The sequence below is a fragment of the Oculina patagonica genome, chromosome 8 (assembly GCF_052425735.1).
Source record: "Oculina patagonica isolate OP01 chromosome 8, crgOcupat, whole genome shotgun sequence".
NCBI classification, from domain to species: domain Eukaryota; kingdom Metazoa; phylum Cnidaria; class Anthozoa; order Scleractinia; family Oculinidae; genus Oculina; species Oculina patagonica.
In genome coordinates, this window is record NC_135765.1 from 1383443 (window position 1) to 1409062 (window position 25620).

The window sequence follows — 25620 nt, forward strand, 5'->3', positions numbered from 1 at the left end:
TTTTGCCAGTGACATTTGCCCAAATCCCAGTTCCCATATTATCCCTTCAGGACCCTCTTATTGTTTTGACTCGTCACGTACAAATCGCGCTGTGAAGTCTTCGAACTTTTTAAAAGTTTATGTCAAGTGCCGTGTTTTGTCTTTAGCTAGGAGTTGGTGAATCACGTACAATCCTAATTCAAGTTCAAGACGAAAATCATGGGTCTCCTTTAATCAGAGAGCCAGTTCTTGGTTGTAAATAACTATGTTTATATAAGTATTCCATTGAATTGAAACTGCTAGACCAGTACTTAAAGGGACTGTGTCACGGATTTTAGCTAAATTTAAGCATAGGAAATGACCATCAAATTCAGTGAAATCAGAAACCCATAAGGCTGGAAACGTGTAACTCCCTATGATTCGCATTGTACAAAGCGTTTACACATTCGTTTACACTAAGTACCATATTTGGAAAATTACGAGAACCATTTAACCAATCAAAATTACTTTGTTAGGTTTAAATTCACAGCGCGCGCTAGCTCGTGCTCGATGGCGTAATCTTGTTTTTGAACAAGCTTGGTTGAATAAAGTTAAATTTGGTTAAATTCTCCTGTTTCATCTTCTTGAAGTAGTCTGGAGAACTTCACTTCGATACACTTAATGTATTTCTTTAGTTTCTGTAAGAAATTTACGGCGTTTAGGTCGAAATTCAAGCAACTTACCTCAAAACCAAAAATTATGTTGCGTGTGTCATTTCGTGAATAACATTCGCGTACAAATTATTCTTGTTTCCAAATATGGTACTTAGCAAAATGAATATTCAAACGCTATGCACGCGCGTTACACGTTTCAACCCTTATGGGTTTCTGGTGAAATATAAAAATAACCTCTTAAAACAGTGAAGGAACATTAAATTATTTTCAATAACACACCAAATACAAAAGAAGGTACGGATGGCCAAAAGCGACGAAGATTGAAACGGATTGAGATATGGGTTTTTGAAATACTGTTGGGCTGAACAGTTTTCAAAGTTAATCTTGTTTGCTTGTAACTTTAAATTATAACGCCCGGTAGGCACATTAGTCACATTTAAATGCAATGAAGCTAGTGTTTTCTCATTTAGATCCATAGACGTAATTTCTTTGCAAACATCAAGTTTCATAGCACGTATTTGGCAAAACTTAATAAAATAAACTTCACTCAGCCGTGACACAGTCCCTTTAAGCCCTAGACTACATGGCTACATGAGAAATGCACCATCTTACCGAACAGCGCCGGATGTTTCCAGTAGATCTCGGCGACCTTCATGCTACTCATGTCTGTAAAAAGAACACCACAAATGGTAAATAAAAGTCTGATCGAGCTATATTCAACCGATATCCGATTTAATAAAGGCCTGCTATCTGGATACTGATTACTGAATGAGCATAAGCTGGCTCACAATTGTGAGATAAGCAGAAGCATAACAACAAGGATGTTCCCACTTCCGATAAGCACAAGAAAAAGACGTCAAACGCACCCGCAGAGATTTAGAAATTCTGCCCAGTGAACGTCACAGGATGGGAATCACGTACAAAAGCCAAATGTTTTGTTTGTACTCGTGTTTATCTCACACCAGTTTGAACTCGCGGAATAAGCGTAAGCACAAGCACAAGAAAGTATTTGCGTATTCCATCCCCCCTCCCTCTACATACACACTCCCGAAGCTTACCACCCAGATTCCTGTATACAGTGAAGCGATTAGACGTATAGCTACTTTCCCCCAGTCCCAGTGCATTGTGTCAGGGTCAGGTTTCCCCAACTGGTCGCTAGTACTGATTTACACTCGTGGCTGGAGAAAGGAGGAAAATTGGCGTTTTCGTTCCATGTGAAATAGTGTGCAAACCACTAATGATAATATAAAGTCTATATTTTCTGAAAGCTTATTGAATAAAGATTAAAATTTGGATTTTGTTTTGATCATATAGCCCATAATACGCAACGCCAGCATTTTGTTTGTATTATGATGTTGCGTAAAATTAGGTTTATTGGAGAACACATTTACGTGAGAGCCTTAACTTTTATGTGGAATTTGATCTACATATATTGGTCTAAAAAAATAAACGATGTCTCAGATTTTTCTTGTCTTGCTCCATTAATTTTTTATGAATTTTTAATTCTAAAGAAGCCCTAAAAACGCCATTTTGAAGTTTAAAAAATTTATATAAAATTAATGGAGCAAGAAAAGAAAAATCTGATATACTTTATTGAGGTTACCATTGATGGTTTGCACACAATTTAACTTAGAACGAAAACGTCAATTTTCCTTCCATGATACCTTAAGTGCATGCCTTACTCAAGAATTTAACGCAATGCAGTGATCCCAGCCAGGGCCCAAACACAAGACGCTCGATCTGGTGCCTACTTATTCATCACAGGTCATCTGCTGTCTGACAGCTCGAACCGACCCGTAAAGCCCTGTTCACGCTTGTTTGATAAGCACAAGTATAAGAAAAATCGTGTGTGAACAGAAGCAGTGGCCTGCATGATTACGATTTGAGCAATATCACGAGAGAAGTTTCCAAAGCTTTTGTGTAAACTGTGATGCAATTATGGGGGTGCACTCAGTGACCAACAACATAAACTTTGAACAACAAAAGAAAGGCATTAAGATGCGAATAAACGTAATCAATGTTTTTTAAGTGATTTCTTGCAAGTATCACTGACAAACTTGAAAACGTCGGGCCGACTTTTTCAAGTTTTAGGCCACTTCTGTCCTCAGTCCGTCCGTAGCCAAATTATCTTTCAACAATTTTCGTGACTAGTGCAGTACGTTTTAATAGCAGGGTCAGATCTAACATTAAAAGAAATAATGGGCAGTCACTAAAGAGAATTAACATCTCGAGGCTGGCAGCGGTTTGATTCACAGAAGAGTCAAGCTGCAGCCAGCATGGCATATTCCCATTGCACAATTTCTCCCATAACCAGGATTTTACAGTACTACTCTAAAATTGGCGAATTTCGTCATATTCAGAGATTCAAGTCATTTTTCCAGCTTCCCCTCATTCCCTAACCAAGCGATGTACTTGCAGGACACCTAAAACTCATAATTTCTCTTTGGCGCTGTCAATCATCTCAGCACATGCGCTATGGTGCTTTTGTTTTCCGAGAAATTCTATAAAGCTCAACGAAGCGTGGGGACATTAGAAGACATTTCTTCGGAGGCGATGTGTCGAGCCCCCGATCAAAACAAGAGGACGATTTTGGCGCTTAGAGTTTCCTCGTAAAACACACCATAAGCGATGGACCAACGCGACAAAACGTGTGCGCGGCGCACTTTTATCAACTTCGGGATACTAACAGCTGCATTATACATCATAATCGTGACGTTTTTCGTGGTAAATCTGAATCGTTTAGTTGTGTGGCAGTCTGCTAGAATTCAAACACTGGAAACTGTCACAGACGAGCTGACTGCTCGTGTTGACAAGTTGGAAAACAGTTTCGCAGCTCAGAAGACTGACGAGAAATCTGTGGGTGGAACTGATCGCGTTTTGGAGGGAAAATCAGCGCGTCTGAAAAACAAGGTAGGCTATTTCGACGGCGCGAAGTTAGTATAACTCTAGATAATTGCGTATTCAAATATTGCTTTGAATTTGCTTATCAGTGTTCGTAGAACTGATGCATTCATTAGGAAGGTGGAATAAAAGAGGATTGTTCTTTTCTAATTTTCTGTAGCTCGCTTTATCCGATGTTCCTCAGGGGAGGGACAGAAGACAGTTTGACGGCTACTGTCCATGCTTACAAGGTAATCTTGGTGCCAAAAATAATACTCTATTGACACGGTTAAGAGACTCCAAGGACATACATTTAAAAACAATTGGTTTGCATCAAAGAAGAAGATGTACGCATAGAACAGGTCAAAACCAGTGAGAGGGGTGAAATTCAGCCTGTCTGCGAGTGAAAGAATTCCATTATCTCTATAGAACAAAGAAAGCTTAAAATGAATGCCAAATGGCCTTTAGAGTTTGTTTACTTCCGTGTTTGGTGCCTATAAGTCGTGAATTTGTAAACTAATCAGTTTTACAAGAACCGAACAACTAAAACATTCACTTATCACTTGGTGTTTTGAAACTGGACTCCGAGCAACAAGTAAACATCTTTATATTGAGCTCATTTTATTTCGGTCAATCGCTGCAAAATGTGATAGCGTGACCCTTAAATGGGGACAATAATAGTCTCGATGACAGATCAACTTAAACTGTTTTCTTTTGCATAATTTTGTTTCTCGGAAATCCTTGATTTGTTTTGGCTAGAACAGATCGATGAGATTCCGCTGGAGCCTTAAATCTCGCCGGACAAAAATCCGGCGGAAATAGATATAAGTGAATTGTTGACGTGACAAAACCCGCAAGGAACAATCGTAAATTTCGGCGGAAACAGCGTCTGGGTGCGTGAGTACGTGATAAGCTGAGCTTAACGTTTGAACAATAAAATACAGACGACTTGACGACAGCTCGCCGATGTAAAAATAAGTTTTAGTCTTTGACCTCCACAGGAACAGCTTAGGAACAAAAGGCGGAGAACGTGTCAAGATATTTGCTTCAAATGGAACCAATGGACATTAAAATTCAATTTACACGTTGTGTAATTTGCATATAATGTATTTGTCATTCTGACCTTGGGAATTAATTGTTCAGGTTCATTCAAACATCAAAACAATTTGATTACATTTTCATTTGCAACTTTATTACAATGCAAGAGTATCTTTTAAGCTAAAAGCGAAAATTAAATATACCGCTGTACATTTTACTGCAAAGTTTTCACTTCAAACGCCTGGAATGAAAAACAGGTGTTGATTGCGTGACCGACGAAGAAGAAAATAATCGTGGACAAGGGAATCTCGAAATACGGGGACTCGCGGAACGCGAAAATTTTACATTGAAGAGCATTTAAATTAATGTTAAACGTTTTGGATGATTAAGTTTCGTTTCTTATTAGGACTAGAATTCTCTGATTTTTGATGGCTTGAAATCATATTTTCCCCCAAACAATCATCTGTTTCCAAGAAAAGGAGAACAGTATCATAAATTGCAATTTTCAACTCTATAATTCACCCGTCTTCTATTAATTTTTGTTTATATTTTCCTTTCAGGCCCTAAGGGAGATGTGGGTCCACAAGGACCCAAAGGAACTACAGGTTAGAAACTGCTTAGCTGATAATGAATCTACATGTATCTGCTTCAAGTACGTTTTAGAACCGAGAGTTTCTTGGCTCACACATGCATGCACACGCTGCCACCGAATGTTTTTTTGTGGTGGTCTTTATTAAATCTTTGAAATTACGCGAATTGGACAGTTTAAGCGTCGATCATTGGTCAATATTGCTACAATAGCCCTTCTTATTCACGCCGTGGTTAATCTGTTTCGGGTCACGTGGTACGCCGTTCGTCCCGGTGACGTATCAACAATGAAAGGAGGTTTTACGGAAACTTTGGAAAACAAATGTTTTGTGCGCCAAAAAGAAAGTAAATAGTTCACAGACGTTTTGGGACTACGCGGCGTAACCGTTGCGTCAATACGCATACGTGACGTACAACGAGTGTGACTAACAAACGCTTGATATTTGCAAAGTTAAAATCTGCATACAAAGAAGACTGACGTAATTTGCCTTCCGAATGCTATTGCTTCGTGTTTCTTCACACAAAAAAGAAGAGCCTAGTGAATATTTTGTTAACATTTTTCAGAAGCGTGCTTTTTTCCAAGTAAAAAATGTCCCTGATGGAACTTCCTTTAGGCCATGACAGTCCTATTTGCTCGTGAAGATATAGACTGGAATCGAACCAGCACATATTTTAATTTTCTTCCACTGATACTTTTCATTTTAAAGCTGCGCGGCCGTGTTTGTAACTATTTTCGTCAGCACAAAGGGACCTTGTAGATATTTAAAGAACCATTTTATTTGTTTTATTTCTTTCTAATCGTTTCGTTTTGTTTCTTTTCGTAGGTCGACGAGGTAAAAAAGGTAAACGAGGTTAGTTTTTTTTTCAGTAAAGGAAGACGATCGAATTGTCGCATATGTTGTCCGTGCCATACGTACCTCCCAGCCCACCTGAGGTTTGGTCCCAACCCAGGTCAACATGTCGAAAATGAAAAGATGGTGGTTTGGCCTTCAATGCTGAAAAAGTTATGAACAAGCTTTTGAAAAAGCAAATAAAGAGGAGCTGTATGACTGAATACACTTTAGCAGGAGTCCAAGTTAAATTATGCATTTTCATAACCTTAACTGAAGCATACTATCGTCCAGTTAGTCTTTTCGACTTGCCCTGTTAATACCAACAAATGTCAAGAGCTATTACGAATGTCACCCCCTACTCCTCGTACATTTGCGGCTGTTTGCTCCCTGATTGGCAGGGACTTAAAAAACTAACACGAAGCCCGTGTGAAAGATGTTTTCAATTGGTAAAGGTGTGCCGTTTTTAACCGTGATGGTTAATCACCAAATGGCGCCTTTTCCTCAGGGCACAAGGGAGATCAAGGCCCCCAAGGTGAAACAGGCCCAACTGGTCCTAAGGGCTCCAACGGAACACAAGGACCTCCAGGGGGACCTGGTGTCCAAGGACCAAAAGGTAAGATTTCCATAAAGGGTTATAAGTATTAAGGGTGGTGCTTCACCTGTGTTGCAAAGTCAATACGCACAGTGCTTATCGCTTTAGCCGTTAAAAAAATGAAATTAACCAATCAGAACCCGCCTCCAGAGCACGAAACCAAGGGAAAAAGTCGCGTGAGCCAATTACAGGTTACGATTAGTTTTGGTTGTGGATCGTGGCGAAAATATTTAAATCCTTATTCTGATTTGTTAAGGAAGAACGAATTTAGTAAACTACTTATAAAGTTAATTAAACTACAAACGCCGAAGTAAACCGGCACGCAATTTATATCAAAAGTCATTACGAAAGAAAAATAAATTTGACTGATAACAAGCAACTGAAGATTAACTTACCGTTTTTTCGGTTTTGCTATTGTCCGTTTTACCATTCAAAGGTTAACGCCTCTCAGTTCATTTTCAAACGATGCCAATGCGTGTTCACTGTAGATTCAGCACACTGAAACAGAACAATTATTATATTAGAAGTGACTCTCATAATACATGTGTCGTGTTTCAGGTGACACTGGACCCATAGGCCCACAGGGAATAGGAGGTAAAAATGGCTCTCAGGGCCCTCCAGGTGTCAACGGGGCCCCGGGTGCAATAGGGGCCAAGGGCGAAATGGGCCTCCAAGGACTCAAAGGAGACATAGGTAAGAACTTGTTTGCAATGGATATTGTTAGCTAATAAATAAATCACCTTTATTTAGACACGGTGAGGATTAAAGCTATAAGCGTGTGGGCCGTGTATTTCAAATTGAATTGGAATTTGGAAGTGTTGGTTTTTGTAGAGGGGGCAAAACCGGAGAACCCGGAAAAACCCTCGGAGCAATTCTTGGACGAGAACAACAACAAACTCAACCCACATGTGGTACCGGGCCGGAATCGAACCTGGGCCACATTGGCGGGAGGCGAGCGCTCTCACCACTGCGCCATTCCTGCTCCGACACAACATTATGTTGTTTTGAGGAAATACCTGAATCTTCCAAATTTAAGTCACTTTCTCTTGGGTATGCGTGTGTAACAGTCACTCAGTGCCAGTTGCACGTGTCGATCACTATACACCGATGATCATCAAAACATCTATTTACCTTATTGTTACTTATTTTCGCGGGAACTTAATTTCGCGAAAATGGAACGGGGATATTTCGCGGGACTTAAATTTCGCGATTTGGCCAAAAAATCGTAATTAACATAAAAAATACAATAGAAAACGTTTGAAATAAATTTTCGCGGGTCTTAAATTTCGCGATTTTTTGAAAATCGCGAAAACTAAGTCCAGCGAAAATAAGTAACAATAAGGTAGGTTTCTGTCGTAAAAGTCCCCGTTTCTTCTCGACGTTGTGCTTTTCGCTGCTTAGTAGAAGCACTATTCCATTCTTTGTTTTTCACTCAGAGCTACCTGCGGGAACATATAGTTACTGACTAATTTGATTTGTATTTCACTCTCACTTTTCAGTATTGTGTACTATTGTGAAACTTATACACATTTTCTATGTCGTGAATTGCAAGTGAATATACGGTAAAGACACGAAACGTTTGGTATAGGGCAAAAAATACCAAACATATTCCAGGGGCACTCAAAGTTCCTTTTTTGATCTTTTTTGTTCACAGGACCTCCTGGTCCGCCAGGCCAATCGGTAAGTAAAATACTGGCTGGCTTTTTTCTACACTATTGATACAAATTATTAACATAGAGTATAAGCCCCTGAAGGGATTTGAAACCTAGCGAGGTAAAGAGATCTTAATTTGACCTTGCGTAGTAAGACTCGAACACACTGCCGTAGGAATTGATCTTTCCTTTCCGTGGTGATTGAGCTTTATGCAGTGGTAGATTCTCGAGAACCAAGGTCTAAGACACTAAATTCATTACGCCCATTCATCAGTACTGTATAATTCTAATGATTTCTTTTGTTGCTATTTAGATGGGTGAAAGCATCCACCTTGTTGGTGATGGCCACAAAATTCGAAATCCAAGTAATATGCTTTGTTATTGATTGACATTGACATCATATAACTAAATACACTGTAGTTCTTCTCACTGAGTGAAAACGCGCATGATTTGGAAACTAATCAAGTGCGAATACAGTAAAAGCCCGCGAGTAAGAACCTATTATTTTTCAGGTTAGCCTAAACAGGTTCTTACATAAAGGGTTATTAACACAAACTTAGGCTAATCAGGTTCTTAATAGGTCCTTAATTTCTGAAGAAAAAAATTTCAATACTTTTATAGAAATTTTAGTGGTATTCGGCCTATTCCTTGTATAAAATTTGCATACCACATAAATGCTTACGTAAAAATGAAGCACTACTCATTTAGAATATGACATGATATACATGCACAGTAATGCTTTGTTCAAACTTATTTCCCAAAAGCAAACATTTTTAATCAATTTTAGAAAATAAGAACCTGTTTCCAAATTTTAGGCTAAATAGGTTCTTATAAAAAGGTATCTAATTTGCAAATTTTAGCCTAACAGGTTCTTAAATGTTAGGTTCTTACTCGCGGGTTTTTATTGTATTCGTCACCAGGTTCCCACCGCATTTCGAACTGGGTATTGAAACACAGTGAAGGCAGCATCGTGTACCACTCACCAACCGGACACATTGAGGTGAAGAGAAAAGGCTACTACTACATATACAGCCAAATGTACTACTATGACGGTTCCACCATACAGATGGGTCACAACACCTATATCAATCATGAGAAGGTGATGGAAAGTGCGGGGAGCGTTATAAGCGCCGAACGAAAATACAACACCAAGTATCATGGCGGCGTTTTCTTACTTCAGGAAAACGACACCATCTCCGTTCACATACCGTACACCACGCACTACTTCATGGACAGCGAGGGTAGCTTTTTCGGAGCGTTTTTGCTGCACTATATCGATTAGATTAGAAGGTCGAGGCCATAGGTAGGAAGTTAACCTCTAAAAGGTTAAGGTGCGGTTTGTACTCCCCTTAATATCCCTAGCGGAATAGTGTAAGGAGCTTGTCGTCGCTGTCTTCGATCGTTCAAGTAAGGCATTAGGCTCGATAGAATAAGATCAGGCTTAGTTATCAAAATAAGGCTTAAAGGAGAATTTGCTGTCTCAGTTTAGGCTAGAATTCTGTTGTCTAAGATATCCAACCCGACCAGACGCCGTCTTTCTGTTTACCGGCCTAACGCAAACAATAATTAGTTATCCTACTGATGGATTATCCTTGTAAGTGTATTTGAAGGTTGTAATGTTATCCTGCAACTAATATCTCACTAGCTGCGCTAGCTTTCCGAAGGGTATAATGTAGAGATGTATTGTCCATGCTTAGACATCAGGATTACGATGTTGTGCCTGGTTGGCCTGTGGTCTCGATGCTGCCTGATCTGTGCCTCTTGCCGGTTCCACGACAACTCATTGGCTGATTTGTTATTCATTTAACCATCAACATCTTCTGCCTAACACGCATGAATAAAAAAACAGGCATGGAATTTACTTAATCACAAACTTTTTGTTGTTGTTTCTTTTGAAGATGTTTAATAGCGTACCCAGCAATGGGATACTGATTTTGTATATATATATTCTGATGACTGTATCATGGGGTCGAAATTGTTCCTTGAAAGCAAATTATTCGATAGATTAATCGTGGATTGTTGAAGTGGCTAATCGACCAGTTAATTAATTGACAAACATTTCACTGATTGAATGACTGAGTATGACTGATTGAATAATACGATCGATTGATCGACAAAATGATTGACAAACAGACAATACAAAGACAGACAGACAGGCAGAAAGCAGACACGATTGCCTTATGATCTTGAAACTGAGTTATGTGTTGTGACGTCATTTAAAATAATAAGTGCAAAGTTTTCACACAGTAGTTTTTACATTAATTTTAGTGGCTTTCATACTCAGAAAATGCATATCAAAGCCTCTTATGCCCTTGTTTTTAATTCATGATCAAAACAAAATTAAAATTCGCAGCGATTTCCTTATACCGACATTGGTGTTTGTTTCGCAGTATCTAGACGCACAGTTCGGAACTGGTTGGTGAAGTACAGATCAGGCAGAATTCAGCACCATAACGGGGTCATACAAGTACAAATATCTGGATTTTATTTCGTGTATTCCCAGATGTTTTACCATGATGGAACACCACTTCAAATCAGTCATCAGTTGTTCGTCAATTCAGAGAAATTCATGGAGAGTACATCTGCTGTTGTTAGTGTAGCTAGAAAATATAACACCAACTATCACGGGGGCGTCGCTTTTCTGAACACGACGGATCGCATTTCTGTCCGAACTCCATTTTCGACTCTATATTACATGAACCCAAGTTCTAGCTATTTTGGCGCATTTCTGCTTCATCCTACAACACGTTAACCCTAGTCTTCTGATTGAAATACACATTCTCTACACTGACAGCCAGAGACTGCTTTCAATGTTAATTCTGGGAATTTGGAAGTTTATCAAGCTTGTAACCCGTATGTTTTTATGATTTGACCTCCCTGTTCGATCGTTGCTGTAAGAAGAAAAAACATGTTACTAACACCCGGGATTTAAAAGTTTAAAATCGGCTTCAACTTCATTAATCAGTTTCTATTTTGAAGGCAAAGGAGTAGCTCTGATGACACTGTGATGTCAAACGCACCCGAAAGAAAACTCGAATAAAAGCCTTCGGACTCCTTGGTCAGCGGTTGGTTTCCAGGGAACTGGCTGAGTTACCTGGGCATTAGTTTATGCATGATACGTTTGAGGAAAAGGGTCCTTAGACCTCTAAGAAACAACCGAAACCAAGATATTCTCTTGCCGAAACTGAGGTTTGTTGCAATTGTTTGCGAAACCTTCAGTTATAGTCCTCAGTATATTTCCTGTTCATAAATACGAAGCACTGTTTCTCAACGTTTGAAATATTTTTTTGCAAGGGAAGACCATCTTTGCACTTTTGACAAACGCATCGCAATGTAAAAAAATAGTTTTAATGAAAAAAAAACTTGGAGAGGACTGATTCTTGAAACATGCAAACAAGCCCTTAAAAGGCAGATTGTTTTTTATATCCATACAAACAGTGAAAAAAAAAACCCAATACACTCGAACAACTACAGATAATAGAGAAAGTGTATTTCAACCACAATCTCTCTCTTCTTCCCGCTCCCTGGGAACGAGGTTGTCCTGAACAAGGCGGTCATTAATACGGTCTCAATGAGAATCAGCTTATCTCTAGTTTCTGATCAGATTGTGCCGCTTACATGAAGCCCTTTGGTATCCAAAGCTTGTAACATAGCGTTTACATAAATGTCAGTATTACTGATTTCGCGCTTGGTGAACAACTGCTATGCAAGTTAACTTTAGCTTTGTAGTTACAGTTAAATCCCGATAACTCGAACCTTTTGAACCTTCAAGGGAAATCGAAAAAGGTTTGAGTTAGCGGGAGGTTCAAGTTATCGGGATTCGACTGTAGTTAGTATAACAAAAGAACGTTTTTTTAAAATTATGTAGTGACCATGGATGTTAAATTTTATGGAAGTTGAGCAGTGGATATTTTAAGCATCGCTTGATGTAGCAAACTTTGTCGTTTTATTTTCAGTAATACGAGTTGTAAGTATCACTTATTCGTTGTTGTAAACGAAATAAAATAAGCGTTTTTGTACTGAACTATTGCTGTCGAAAATCTTTATTTGGGTCACCACTGAGTTAAAATGGCAGAAAGCGAATTGCAAGATATTATGCAATGTTATTTTCGCTCACTTCCCCGGTTCCCGGCACCCAGTCCCCTCTCTTTTCAGGCAGCGAGAGACAGTGTCATTTGTTACCTTACGGTTATTACCAAAGGGAAACAAAATTAAGCATAATCAACTTGAAAAATTCTTTTACAAAAAGATGCCGGTAATTTTGTTCTTTCTGGATATGCAAATTTTCGTTCAATATCAAGTGAGGTTGTTCTTTTACTGAACATTTAATTCCATCTTAGCTATATGTTCATTTAAAACTCGTTCACATGATATCACTAACTCTATAAACTTTTCGGAAAATCGCTAAATTAAATAGACGCTAAATCTTGCTTTGAAAAATCGCTAAAATTAGTAGCCTCTAAGGTATATATGATAGTTTTTCATTCACAAAACGCCAAAGGTTGGACTCGTGATCGACTGACAAAACGAAAGCAACACATATTAATTACTGAAATCCCCTTTTGGTAACCTTATTTTAAACGGTGTCACGTATAACACAAAATTCCACAGATAACAGATATAAGTAGTTCACGTGCTCCTCACATGGAAACGTTTGACTTGTCACGTGACAGAGTTCTGTGTGCCAACAGAACTTACAACACAACAGATGTTGCTGTCACGCAGGGCTCGCGGGAGCAAATCTTCCCCACAAAAGGCCTGCGAATACAGCCGCCTCTCATCGCCCCCGCTAGCGGTGAGAGGCGGCTGTATTCGCAGTCTAGCCTGAAAAGGTGCGGCCACATTTTGAAGAAAGCAAATTTATATCCAAAGCAGAGGTTTTTTTACGAAAAGAAAGAAATTGATAGTTTACTCTAACAACAACCGAAATTGGAAGGATTTGCAGTACACGGTATCATTTGATCTTTATGATAACGTGCTACTAATCGGAGAAGGCATTCCTTCTTAATAAAACTTTCCTGCAGTATTCAGCGATACTAACTTTAAATTTTGCACATTTTCTTCTGGCTTTGTTACCAGAAAATATATGATTAATTGGTTAGCCCTGGGTTAACTACACTTGGTAGACAAGTCACCGCATTGAACACTTATTTCAGGGGCAAACATTGTAGATCTGTTGGCAATCTGCCCTGTTAATTCGAGTCTTGAATCTTCTGCTCTGAGGTTAGTGTGGAATAACACTGTCACGTAATTGATATTTTGGCTTAGCACCAGGTCAGGTTCACGTGATCGCTATCCTTGTTTTATAAGGGAATTTTCCCCCACATCTTGCCATTCAACTCTTGAATCTGTCGTTGTCCTGCTTGTTCTAGCAAGCATGGAGAAGAAAGAAAAGCAAAGTGGAGGGCATCTTCTCCCTGTTTTAGTTGTTTGTATGTTGTTAGCTTGCGCGGGTCTTGTGTTTGCTATTTACACACACAGAGAACTCAGTTGGCTCAAAACCCAAATCAGTGAGCATGAGAAGCTCATACAGACCTTACAGCTCGGTGACAATGCTCGAGATATCCAGGTAGGATACTCGTTTTCTGTTTACACACGGTTTGCACACCTTGCTGATTTAGTGAAAAGGTTTACGTGTTGGCGCACTATGAATTTAACAATTGATTTTAATTCAGTTTTGTGTTTGTTTCAGGGGTCAAAGGAAGCAGTTCGTATTCGGAGAAGCACTCCGGATTCTTGCACATGCGTTGGTAAGTGGCCCAAAATGTTTCTGTAGTAACAAGTTTTACAAAGTAGGTTTGCTTTCAATTGGGGAAACTTTTGACGGCGAGTTGGTAATTTAGCAGCCTTTTCCAATCGCTATTTTCCGGGAGGTTTGCAACTTTTGGGTGTCAGTAAAACGTGTAACAGACCGTAACAAGGGCAATCTAAATATCATATCATTTTGGTGCAGTCTGTCGAAGCTGTCAGTTTCATTATTTCTCATAACAAGTCAAATTACGTTTGTGGTTGTTACTTATGAACATGTTTATGACCACTTACGGAGGGTCATTGCTAAAGCAGGAGTTTCTATTTACGAATTAAGCAACAAACAAAAGCAGGAGTTTCTATTTACGAATTAAGTAACAAACAAAGCAGGAGTTTCTATTTACGAATTAAGTAACAAACAAAGCAGGAGTTTCTATTTACGTGTTAAGTAACAAACAAAGCAGGAGTTTCTATTTAAGAATTAAGTAACAAACAAACCAGCAGTTTCTATTTACGAATTAAGTAACAAACAAAGCAGGAGTTTCTATTTACGAATTAAGTAACAAACAAAGCAGTAGTTTCTATTTACGAATTAAGTAACAAACAAAGCAGCAGTTTCTATTTACGAATTAAGTAACAAACAGAGCAGGAGTTTCTATTTACGTATTAAGTAGCTTAAGTAAACAGAGCAGAGGTTGGCAGGCAATTTCTGTCTCAGCAAGAATAGCACGCGCAGAGCAGGAGTTTCTCACACGTTTACAGGGCGGTAACCAGACCTTTCGCAAGGAGGTTCTGGAGGCATGCCCTCCAGAATGTTTGGAAATCTAGAAGCTCTGAAACTCTTTCTTAAACATATTTTATGAGGCATTTCTTGAAAAAGATACTCTTGTTCAACTGGTTATTATTTTCCCAACTAATCATATTTAGTTATTAATTTTGGGTTACAATCTAGACGAGGCAAGTGCCTCGTCTTGCCCCTTGCTAGTTACGGCCCTGATTTACTATACAAGCGTTTTATTCGATTACCATTGGTTGGTTGTTTGCGATAAAGGGACTGTTTGACTTGGTATTCTTCCAGTAATTTTGTATCATTGCATCTTGGACTTCTAGGAGCCCCAGGGAAACGTGGTCTAAGGGGACAGCCTGGAGGTACCGGCGCCGAAGGCCCCCGTGGCTCTCCAGGTAACGAATTCACAGTTTACAATGAAAATGATAAAATTAATCACCACTACCTAAAATACTTTCTTTCGGCATTCATACAGCTGTTTCATTTTGTAATCTATTTCTCATCACTACATGTAAAGGGTTTCTTCAGCGCGGCCGAGTGATTTAAGGCGCTGGTGTTGCAATCCGGAGGTCCCGGGTTCAAATCCTCCACCCTGCTACTTGTTGGATTTGTTCTAGGTTGTCCCGTGTTTGTTCTCTGTTGTCCCGTGTTTGTTCTCTGTTGTCCCGTGTTTGTTCTCGGTTGTCCCGTGTTTGTTCTCGGTTGTCCCGTGTTTGTTCTTGGTTGTCCCGTGTTTGTTCTCGGTTGTCCCGTATTTGTTCTCGGTTGTCCCGAGTTTGTTCTCGGTAGTCCCGAGTTCAAATCCTCGGTCATGCTTTGTAAATAGCCAACTGGTCTACCTCCTACCAGTTGGAAATTTTAATCATGTTATGCGTTTTATTTTATTTGGAAACTATCTATCTCGAAGATAACCGCATGGCCTCTATAAACAACATTTACATTGTTTTCATTTTACACCATTGAGTAGACAAGTGATAAGGATACGAAAATAATAAACTTGGAAAGTTCTCTTGATTTACAAACACTCTTTGAACTTAAATAAAATTTACATAAATATCAAAATTTCATGTTTCTACCTTTGGTGGATTGAATAGTTACAATACGAATTGCAGTCTTCTTTGCCAAGACTTATGACAGATTATGACATAAGGAAAGAAAAATTAGTGTTTTTAGACAAATCCAAATTACAGTATAAATAGCCCAAAGCTTATATAACGAATATTCGCAACGAGATTATGCAACAAGTTTTGTAAAAGGTCTGATGTTCATGGACGAGAAACCCGCCAACACCAAAGCTTGCAAATTCCTCTGTTCAGGACCGCAGCAGGCCAAAGAACATTCACCTACAGAGCCGTAAACCTATGGAACAGCCTTGATATTAAAATCAAAAATGCTAAATCTCTGTACTCTTTTAAAACAAACCTTAGGAATCATCTTCTTTTAAACTTTTAATCATTATTTTATTTGATTTAAATTTTATTTGTAAATATTAGAGTTAAGTAGTTTTATTTTTTATTGTAAATAGAAACTGAAAAGCCCTGTGGGGGATTTTTCTATTAAAGTTCTTCTTCTTCTTGACATATCTATAAATAACATTGGGTTTGTCGTTATTGGTGTTTGCAATACCGTTATCTTAACCCCAAGATTTATTATCAATATGATTTAGGTTCACGCGGACCTGCTGGGCCGCAAGGCATCAAGGGAGACCGTGGTGACGCAGGTGAGAGTTGTAATTGTTTTAATCAAAGTCCCAATATTCTTGGTTTTTATGTTACGTCATAAAATTCTGAAATCAAAATTCACTAGGCCTGCTAAATTTTCGTTGTCATTAGGCGAAAGATAAGCTAAAAATATATATTTTTGCAAATTTCCAGATCGATAGTGTCATTCGTTTTTAAAACAGAGAATTTTGAATATTTGAGTTCTCCGTCGTATGTGACATCAAGCTGAGTGCCGCGACAAAGCTGTTTTGTTTGAAAAAAGGCCTTTCCTTTCCATTTTGTGCAGATTGAACATTTCAAATATAATAAGTGGTGTTTATGTGAAAGTGTACTAGCTCTTAAGCCAAGGATAGCTGCTGTTGTAAACAGAATTGAGTTCCAGATGGTTTCTCTGACATCACGGCGGCCATAACTGTGTCCCTCGGAAGGACACAGTTATGGCGTCTCCATACTAAGCTTTATAAATTTGCGTGGAAAGGTTCGGAAATAACTCGCGAACAGCACACCGCACAGACCCGAAACTTGGAGAAATTGTTTATCTATTTATCATCTATATAGGATCAGAGGTAGCTGGTATTTAATAGAAAAATAAAAGCGCTCAAAACGCGTGCACTTGCGTTGGTTTAATACTGTCCTACTCCTATGTAGTTAGGTTCTGCTCTGTCTAGTAGGGAGATATTTTGTCGGTCTCGGTCTTCAGGCCTAGTAAAACGAGGCAACATGTTTCCAGACACACTCGTAGCGCGCGCATGATTCCCCAATGTTTCCTAGTTTTGCCACACGGGAAGCATTGCTTCCAGCGTCAATTTTAGTCTCCAAGACTAAACTTGCTTCCGCTACACGGCAGAAACATTCCGTGTTTCCGCGCGGCATAGAACCATGGCAAAACGAGGAAACAATTATGGAAGCATGTTTCTACTCGTTTTGCCGGGCCTTTAGTTCACCGACAGTTCCTTGATCTATATCCTGCAGATATCGATGGATACCCGTATTGGAATTAAAGCTTAGACCATAGTGCTTTCATTTCATTATCTTATGTCTGTTTATTATTTTATTGCATCTTTTATTTGCAGGTTTCCCAGGGCCACCAGGTGAGACAGGGATGCATGGCCCCCGAGGCTTTAAAGGTAACGACTTTAGAGTTTATAATGAAATGTGACGTTCTCAGTCTTAGTTCTTTGTTTTCTTTTCGATATCGTTATTGGAATTAAAGAGTCTAGTCTATGATGCTTTCATTGGATTAGAGCAGTTTTCACTTGAGTATCGAAAGTAATTTGTATTTGCTTTGGTTTTAGTGATTGGTTTAAAAAACTCACGACACTTTCTCAACCAATCAAAAGAAAAACCAAAACCAATCGTGTCTCTCGAGTCTCGCTCGTGCTCATTTTCCCGGGCCAGTTTTCCCGCGCTTCGTGCCGGCACATGTATTTGTTTCGGGTTTTGATTTGTTTAGTGGATTTTCTGTGTCCTTTGTGATTGGCCACTGTGATTACTTTGCTTTTGGATCGCGACACTTCCTCAACCAATAAGATGTAAATCCAAAACCAATCGTGATTCATTCGCACGCGTTCTCCCCCGCTTTGTGTCAGCTGCGTGTGTTTGCTTCGAGTTTTGATTGGTTCACTGGATTGTCAGTGTCCTTTATGATTGGTCAGAGTAATCACTCTGGTTTTGGTAAAAAGATAATCAATCGAAAATCGCTCTATTGGAACTATACAGTCTAGTGTATGATGCTTTCATTTGATTATCTGCGCTCTGTTTTAATACTTTATTGCTGTATCTTTGACTTGTAGGAAATGAAGGATTTCCAGGAAATAAAGGCGAAAAAGGTTTGCGTACCCCTCCCCTGGCCCGCCAGATAATGACATTATAGTTTGCAATAAAAAATAATTCTTACATGGAAGTAGTAATCTCAAAGTTATTTTTGATTCATCAAGCTCCATCAAAAGAAATTATAACTGTGATGGTGTTTGGAAATGTATTCGTAATAAGCACGAGGTTAAATTACAATTGTACTTCTCCGTTTTGTTTGATTTCAAACTCGGCCTAGGCCTGGTAAACACGACGTTTGTTTGACTCCTCCCAGCCCGGTTTTATACATTTTTTTTTTACATTTTATACATTATTTCAGCAAGGCGTTTTATACATTATTTTTGACAGACCTATCGATTTCCACTATGTTTGAGGGGTTATTTACACCTCCACCTTGGAAACCCGGCGTTTACTATCTACCTAAGGGCAAAAGGCATCATAGTAGATAACGAACATTTGTGACAAGAGTACGGTTACATCTGTCAATAACTTTCGATTCGTAATACCTTTTTAAAAACATCAAGTTTTTTATCAATGTGATTCAGGTGAAGCTGGATATCCTGGTTTCAAGGGAGAACCCGGTGAAAAAGGTGAGAATATTAATTGCTCTTACCATAGGCCCATATATCTCAGGGATCAAAATAACTTGTATTTAATCAAAGAAGCACTGAAGATTGTTGCACTCGTGTTGGTTAAATTCAGTAATAGTTCTTATGAAGTTCTGTTCTGGAGAGATGTTTAACGGTCTCAGTCTAAGTTCACCGACATTTCCTTACTTTATTTTTGCCATTGAAGGCTGTATGATATTGTTATTAAAATTACAGAATCTGGTCCATGGTACTTTCATTTGATTATCGCATCTCCGTTCTAATATTTTACTGTATCTTTGACTTGCAGGCGCAGTAGGCTTGCCAGGAGTAACTGGCCCTATAGGTAATCACTTTATAGTTTATAATAAAATTGCTAGGCGAGCCAGGAATAACCGGTACACCCGGCCCTACTGGCCCGATAGGTAATGACTCTACAGTTTATGTTCCGAAATCCGTACAGTTGTTACATTCTCTAGAAAAGAAATACATTGTCAAGTGAACAGAATACATTGCCAGCCGCTGTTCCTTGTGTTTGTTTGTTTGCCGTTAAGCGCAGCTTGATATCCTGACTGGAATCACAGCGCCCAGTCTATGGTAATTTAATCTGACGTTATTGTCTCTTTTTAGTGTAGTGTTTGAACTACACTAATGCAGTAGATTGTTTGGGAGGTGAAAAGTGCTAAGGGGATAACGCTAGCTGTAAACAATTCCAAGCATGCCATTCATTTCAAAAGATCGGCTTTCAAATAGCCTGCGTTGTTGCAGCCAGACGTGTCACCAAATCCTTACTGCCAGGCTACTTTCAAGAGATCGTGTATGATTATATGCAAGATTTAAATCCTCGCGTTTCCAGGTATGAATTGCAAGAATTACTTGTCTTTTGCCGAAAAACTGAGAAAAAAAAACTGAGAAACAGCAAATACATGTCAAAAAGCAAGTTTCTTTGATTTGTCAAACATGCATGAAACCCGGGGGGGGGGGCACTCCCCTATATGGCCTATACGGGGACGTGCCGCTGGATAGGGTATGGTTTTTGACTCCTCCGGTCCTGAACAGGGTATATAATTTCAAGCTCCTCTGTCCTAAACAGGGTCTGAAGCTGTCCTAGACAGGGTATGGATGCAAGACTGTCGTCCATGTATTTACATTGTTTTCGCTTTCGCTTCAATAAGAAGCATTATTTTATTTGGTGGGATCGGTGTTTTTGCATTTCAATGCGTCAAACATCGCGTACGGGACGCAATCACAATCAAGCGTAAATGATTGTTGATGCTGTCCTTTGTCCTAAATAGGGTCTTAAAATAGCGGGTGTTGTCCTACACAGGGTAGGTATTTTAAGTTTTTATTGTCCTAAACAGGGTCAGGGTTTCAAACCTCCAGCGGCACCCCTATACCTAAACATAGGTCAAGTACCCCCCCCCCCCCCCGGGGCATGAAAGCGAATGTTTCCAAATTTATATTTAAGCGACATGACCTTTTCCCGACATCAACAATCCGTCACGCAAATTGAACATTTCTCAAGTATTTCCTTCCATGAATGAAACTTTTGTTTGAGAGCGGAATATTTTCTCAGAAGAAAGTTTTCAGACCGTCGGACATTATAACAAGTGTGCCGTGTGAAATCTTCGTAGTGCAAAAACCAATACTTTCACTGCTGATTCCATCTGTTAAAAAAAAAAAGAATTTACCGCAGTTTTCTGTTTTTTAACGTGGGAACTGTGGAACGGTTATATAGGTTTGGCTTCGTCAGTTGGAAGAGCTAAATCAAGCTTGAGGGCCGAAAATTTCGAAGTCCACTTTGACTGGTTTGTCAACTATTGTTATTCAACTGAAGAGAAATAGTTATTGATTTATTGTATTGCCCATCTTTTCGATTTTAATTGTGATTTTCTTGTCCGTGACATTGTTTTGCTTTTGGATTTTCGGACGGTCTGTAGTCAACATAAGTTTGTATGCGGAGGAGGGAAATAAGCGAAAATTTCGCATATTGTGATTATAACGAAAATTAAACTGACATCACTTCATTTCGAAATAAAACACGATGTAAATTTTATTGTCATCAACAGTAAGTAAATTCAACTTATCGTCGTGTCCAAGGGAGGACAATGTTGTGTTTCATTTTTTTATGGTCTAAACGGTAACCTCTTCGGCTTGATAGAGGTGTTAATCTTAGTTGCTACATGTATTTCAAACACTACACTCTCCGATTGGAGCACTCGTTTAATATTTTAACACTACGTCTAGCGAAGCGCACTATTACTAAAAATAGATTTCTCCGCATGAGACCCCCCGCATGAGTCGGACAACAATTTGAGTTTGGCCAAAGGCTTTGTATGGAAAGGACGCATTCTTGACAAGAAAAAAGGCGATTAAGGCTCAATTTGAGGCCGAGACTTTTGAAAATCCCGAAAAATGGTAGATTTTTTAACACTGTTGCTTTAGTTAGTGAAAAACAGATTCAAGGTATCCAAAACATGGCCCAAAATTGAATTTATTAGTCGAAGATCGGGCAATGACACCTTGATCGGCCCACTGCAAAATTACTCAGAATGCCGTGAAATTTATAGCGAATTACTATCATTGATTAGAGTCTAGAATTGCGTCGAAATGCGAAGAATACTTCTTGTATGTTTGCTCCATTTAGGCCCTGTAAAGAACGTCAATTGCAAGAAATTCTCGAATTTGACGGCACTGATATCCGGGCCGTCCGTCTGTTTCGAAAGATAGAGGGAGAAAATATTATGCTATTCATACGACTTTCTCATGGTATAATCAGATATATCGTTGCAGTTTGAAGGGCTTTCCTTTTAATAAAGCTGCTATTTATCCCCATTGCTTTTAAAGACTGCAGCTAGTCGGGCTCGTCAGTCTAACTAGTATTTTGCCGCCCATCGGTGTTATGAAATTGACCTCTGTTAATATTCGGGTCAGGCAAGGAGACCGATCGGACAAGCGTTTCTTTGCGTAATCTTGTCGTGGCATACATCAGAGGTTAGCTCTATTGTGTTGCACAATGAGCCACTTAAAACAGTGTGAACATTCTGCATTTCGCGTAGAAATAAATGTTTTCTTTCACCGAATAGGGCCTTTATAATCCATTCAATAGCTGAGGGGAAACATTACATTTCTTGAATAATCGCTATAAACCAAGTTTTTAGCTTTCTACGTTGCACAGCTAAGGTTTTCTCTCGAATTCTGAGCCCACCTGGCAATAGTATCGTGAAACAATCGCTAAATATGCCTCCGAAGTGCCCGCCAACTCCATTTTGCCATACATTGCTCTTACGGAGAGCGGTTTGTTTGTCTGACTTTTGTCCGAGTCACAACGGGGGTTAAAATTCTGTGACGTCATTAGTGCGCTTCGCTAAAATCGCTAAAATTAGTAGCCGCTAACAATAGTTACCTTAAGGTATATATTTCCACTAAAACTACAACTTTGAATAACTTGAATTTATGTTTGAGTGGGCAATTTACAACTCCACCTTGGAAACCCGGCGTTTACTATATATCTACCTAAGGGCAAAAGGCATCATAGTAGATAACGAACATGTGCGACAGGTGTCGGTTATATCTGTCAATAACTTTCGATTCGTAATAACCTTTTTAAAAACATCAAGTTTTTTATCAATGTGATTCAGGTGATCCTGGATATAATGGTTACAAGGGAGAACCCGGTGAAAAAGGTGAGAATATTAATTGTACTAGCCATAGGCCCAATGTATCTAAGGGATCAGAGGTAACTTGTATTTAATCAAAGAAGCACTGAAGATTTTTGCACTCGTGTTGGTTAAATTCAGTAATAGTTCTTATGAAGTTCTGTTCTGGAGAGATGTTTAACGGTCTCAGTCTAAGTTCACCGACATTTCCTTACTTTATTTTTGCCATTGAAGGCTGTATGATATTGTTATTAAAATTACAGAATCTGGTCCATGGTACTTTCATTTGATTATCGCATCTCCGTTCTAATATTTTACTGTATCTTTGACTTGCAGGCTCACCAGGCGAGCAAGGAGTATCCGGCCCGATAGGTAATAACTCTTAAGTTTATGTTCCGAAATCCGTACAGTTGTTACATTCTTTAGAAAAGAAATACATTGTCAAGTGAACAGAATACATTGCCAGCCGCTGTTCCTTGTGTTTGTTTGTTTGCCGTTAAGCGCAGCTTGATATCCTGACTGGAATCACAGCGCCCAGTCTATGGTAATTTAATCTGACGTTATTGTCTCTTTTTTAATATTTTAACACTACGTCTAATTCGCTAAAATCGCTAAAATTAGTAGCCGCTAACAATAGTTACCTTAAGGTATATATTTCCACTAAAACTACAACTTTGAATAACTTAAATTAATGTTTGAGTGGGCAATGTACAACTCCACCTTGGAAACCCGGCGTTTACTATCTACCTAAGGGCAAAAGCTATCATAGTAGATAACGAACATTTGCGACAGGTGTCGGTTATTATATATCTGTCAATAACTTTGGATTCGTAATACCTTTTTTAAAAACATCAAGTTTTTTATCAATGTGATTCAGGTGACCCTGGATATCCTGGTAACAAGGGAGAACCCGGTGAAAAAGGTGAGAATATTAATTGTACTAGCCATAGGCCCAATGTATCTAAGGGATCAGAGGTAACTTGTATTAAATCAAAGAAGCACTGGAGATTTTTGCACTTGTAAATAAAAAAATAATAAAAATAAATATATGTTTATAGTGGTCATGCACTTAGCTTCATATCTCAACGAGATAGCTAGTTTACAGGCATGCCACTGAAACAGAGGAAACAAATAATTTTAAATAAACATAAAGAGGTTAAAAATCCCAACTGAAAAAAAAAATCCCAACTAATTCTTATTTAGTTCTGTTCTGGAGAGATGTTTAACGGTCTCAGTCTAAGTTAATTTTGTTCTCAGCCGAAATATCCTTACTTTATTTTTGCCATTGAAAGCTGTATGATATCGTTATTGAAATTACAGAATCTGGTCCATGGTACTTTCATTTGATTATCGCATCTCCGTTTTAATATTTTACTGTATCTAGTTCTTATGAAGTTCTGTTCTGGAGAGATGTTTAACGGTCTCAGTCTAAGTTTACCGACATTTCCTTACTTTATTTTTGCCATTGAAAGCTGTTTGATTTTGTTACTGGAATTTCAGAATCTAGTGCATGGTACTTTCATGTGATTATCGCATCTCCGTTCTAATATTTAACTGTATCTTTGACTTGCAGGCGCAGTAGGCTTGCCAGGAGTAACTGGCCCTATAGGTAATCACTTTATAGTTTATAATAAAATTGCTAGGCGAGCCAGGAATAATCGGTGCACCCGGCCCTAGAGGTAATGACTCTTTAGTTTATAATAAAATTGCTAAATAAAATTATTAACAACAAGAAAATAGACATGAAAATAGACATGTTCCGAAATCCGTGCAGTTGTTGCATTCTCTAGAAAAGAAATACCTTGTCAAGCAAACAAAATACATTGCCAGCCGCTGTTTCTTGTGTTTGTTTGTTTGCCTTTGTAAGAGAGTGCAGGTTTATATCCTGACTGAAATCTGGAATCACAAAGCCCAGTCTATAGTACTTACATTTCACATTTTTGTCTCTATGTTTGAACATTTTAACACCGCATCTTTGACTTCCAGGAGAGCCAGGATTACCAGGGGAACAAGGCATGCCGGGAATGGTCGGGGCACCCGGGGCACCCGGCCTTGTTGGCCCCCCAGGTAATGTCTTTAAACAATGGATCTTGCTAGCAGAAGGCTTCCGATGATTTTAAGAAAAAGGACAACGTTTTTTAGTTGTGAAAACAGGCTTCAGAGGAATGCACGAATTCATGCTGTGCGGAGTCTTTAACAAACTTGGACTCCGCCGCCAACAAGTTTCAAGCCAAAATTAAGAAGCTGTCTACATTAACTGGAAGAAGCCTGCTTTAAATCGGCAACTTCACCATGTTTATTTGTCAATCACATTTCAACCTTTTTCTGCATGTTTTTTTGCATCTTTCACTTGCTTTTTTGTTGTCGATTAATGTAATTTATTTAATTACGTAAGTAACAACTTCAATCAATAAAACAATCAATCAATTAATCAATTAATCAATCAAACACTTAATATTTAAGTAACAGTAAGAAGAAAAGCATGAACAACCATTCATTGGGGACACCTATCTAAAGTTCTGTAACGCACTAATTAAAAATAGCTACCTATCATTAATTAGAATCTAAACTTTAAAATTATCAGAATAACGTATTTACAATTAAAATTTAAAAAGAAAATGCATCAATGTAAAATTATTTTCAAAAAAGACTACAAAATTATACCGCTCAAATTATTAAAAAAACTAAAACGCTATTACTAATTTTTTAAAAAAGTATTTAATTCATGTGCTCTTAAGTATTGTCAAAAACTTGTAAAATATTCCATTACAAAGACCTACAAACAAACAGCTGATGAGAATAAGAGAAATCAAGAAGAGAAATCTTCAACACATGCGCGCGCTTCCCATATATGGTCAAAATGTTAACGTTGTCTGTCATCCGTACATAACAGATATCCTGCGATATTCGTAGGTTGCGAAGCTTCGTCCGAAATCTTGTAAAGCGCTGCATAATTACAGTTTTTCTACCTGCAAAATGTGTTTATGAATAATGGAATGAATAATGAAACAATTATCCTGCTCAATCTTACGGAATATCGTCTGATTTTAGCCAACTCGGCCTACGGCCTCGTCGGCTAAGTATCAGGCGA

At 38.6% G+C, this 25620-nt stretch overlaps 2 protein-coding genes across 4 annotated transcripts; both read left to right on the forward strand.

Annotated features, from left to right (window-relative positions):
• Positions 1-3131: 3131 nt before the first annotated feature.
• Positions 3132-11381, forward strand: LOC144661969 (uncharacterized). 3 transcript variants are annotated; one of them, XM_078522696.1, is made up of 9 exons: positions 3132-3542; positions 3694-3763; positions 5111-5155; positions 5963-5980; positions 6477-6584; positions 7122-7256; positions 8218-8243; positions 8529-8580; positions 9136-10749. In XM_078522696.1, exons 1-9 carry the CDS (start codon positions 3261-3263, stop codon positions 9495-9497), a joined length of 1098 nt encoding a protein of 365 aa, XP_078378822.1. In that variant the 5' UTR covers positions 3132-3260; the 3' UTR covers positions 9498-10749. The 3 variants fall into 3 exon arrangements, with proteins under 3 accessions (XP_078378822.1, XP_078378820.1, XP_078378821.1); XM_078522694.1 differs by having other exon boundaries at positions 3134-3542; positions 5963-5989; XM_078522695.1 differs by having other exon boundaries at positions 3142-3542; positions 5963-5989; positions 10606-11381.
• Positions 11382-13386: 2005 nt separating this feature from the next.
• LOC144664092 (uncharacterized) lies at positions 13387-24643 on the forward strand. Its single transcript, XM_078525221.1, has 9 exons — positions 13387-13784; positions 13908-13965; positions 15074-15145; positions 16417-16470; positions 17545-17598; positions 18829-18873; positions 23407-23451; positions 24103-24138; positions 24516-24643. The coding sequence occupies exons 1-9, from the start codon at positions 13593-13595 to the stop codon at positions 24641-24643; spliced, it is 684 nt and encodes a 227-aa protein (XP_078381347.1). The 5' UTR covers positions 13387-13592.
• Positions 24644-25620: the final 977 nt, after the last annotated feature.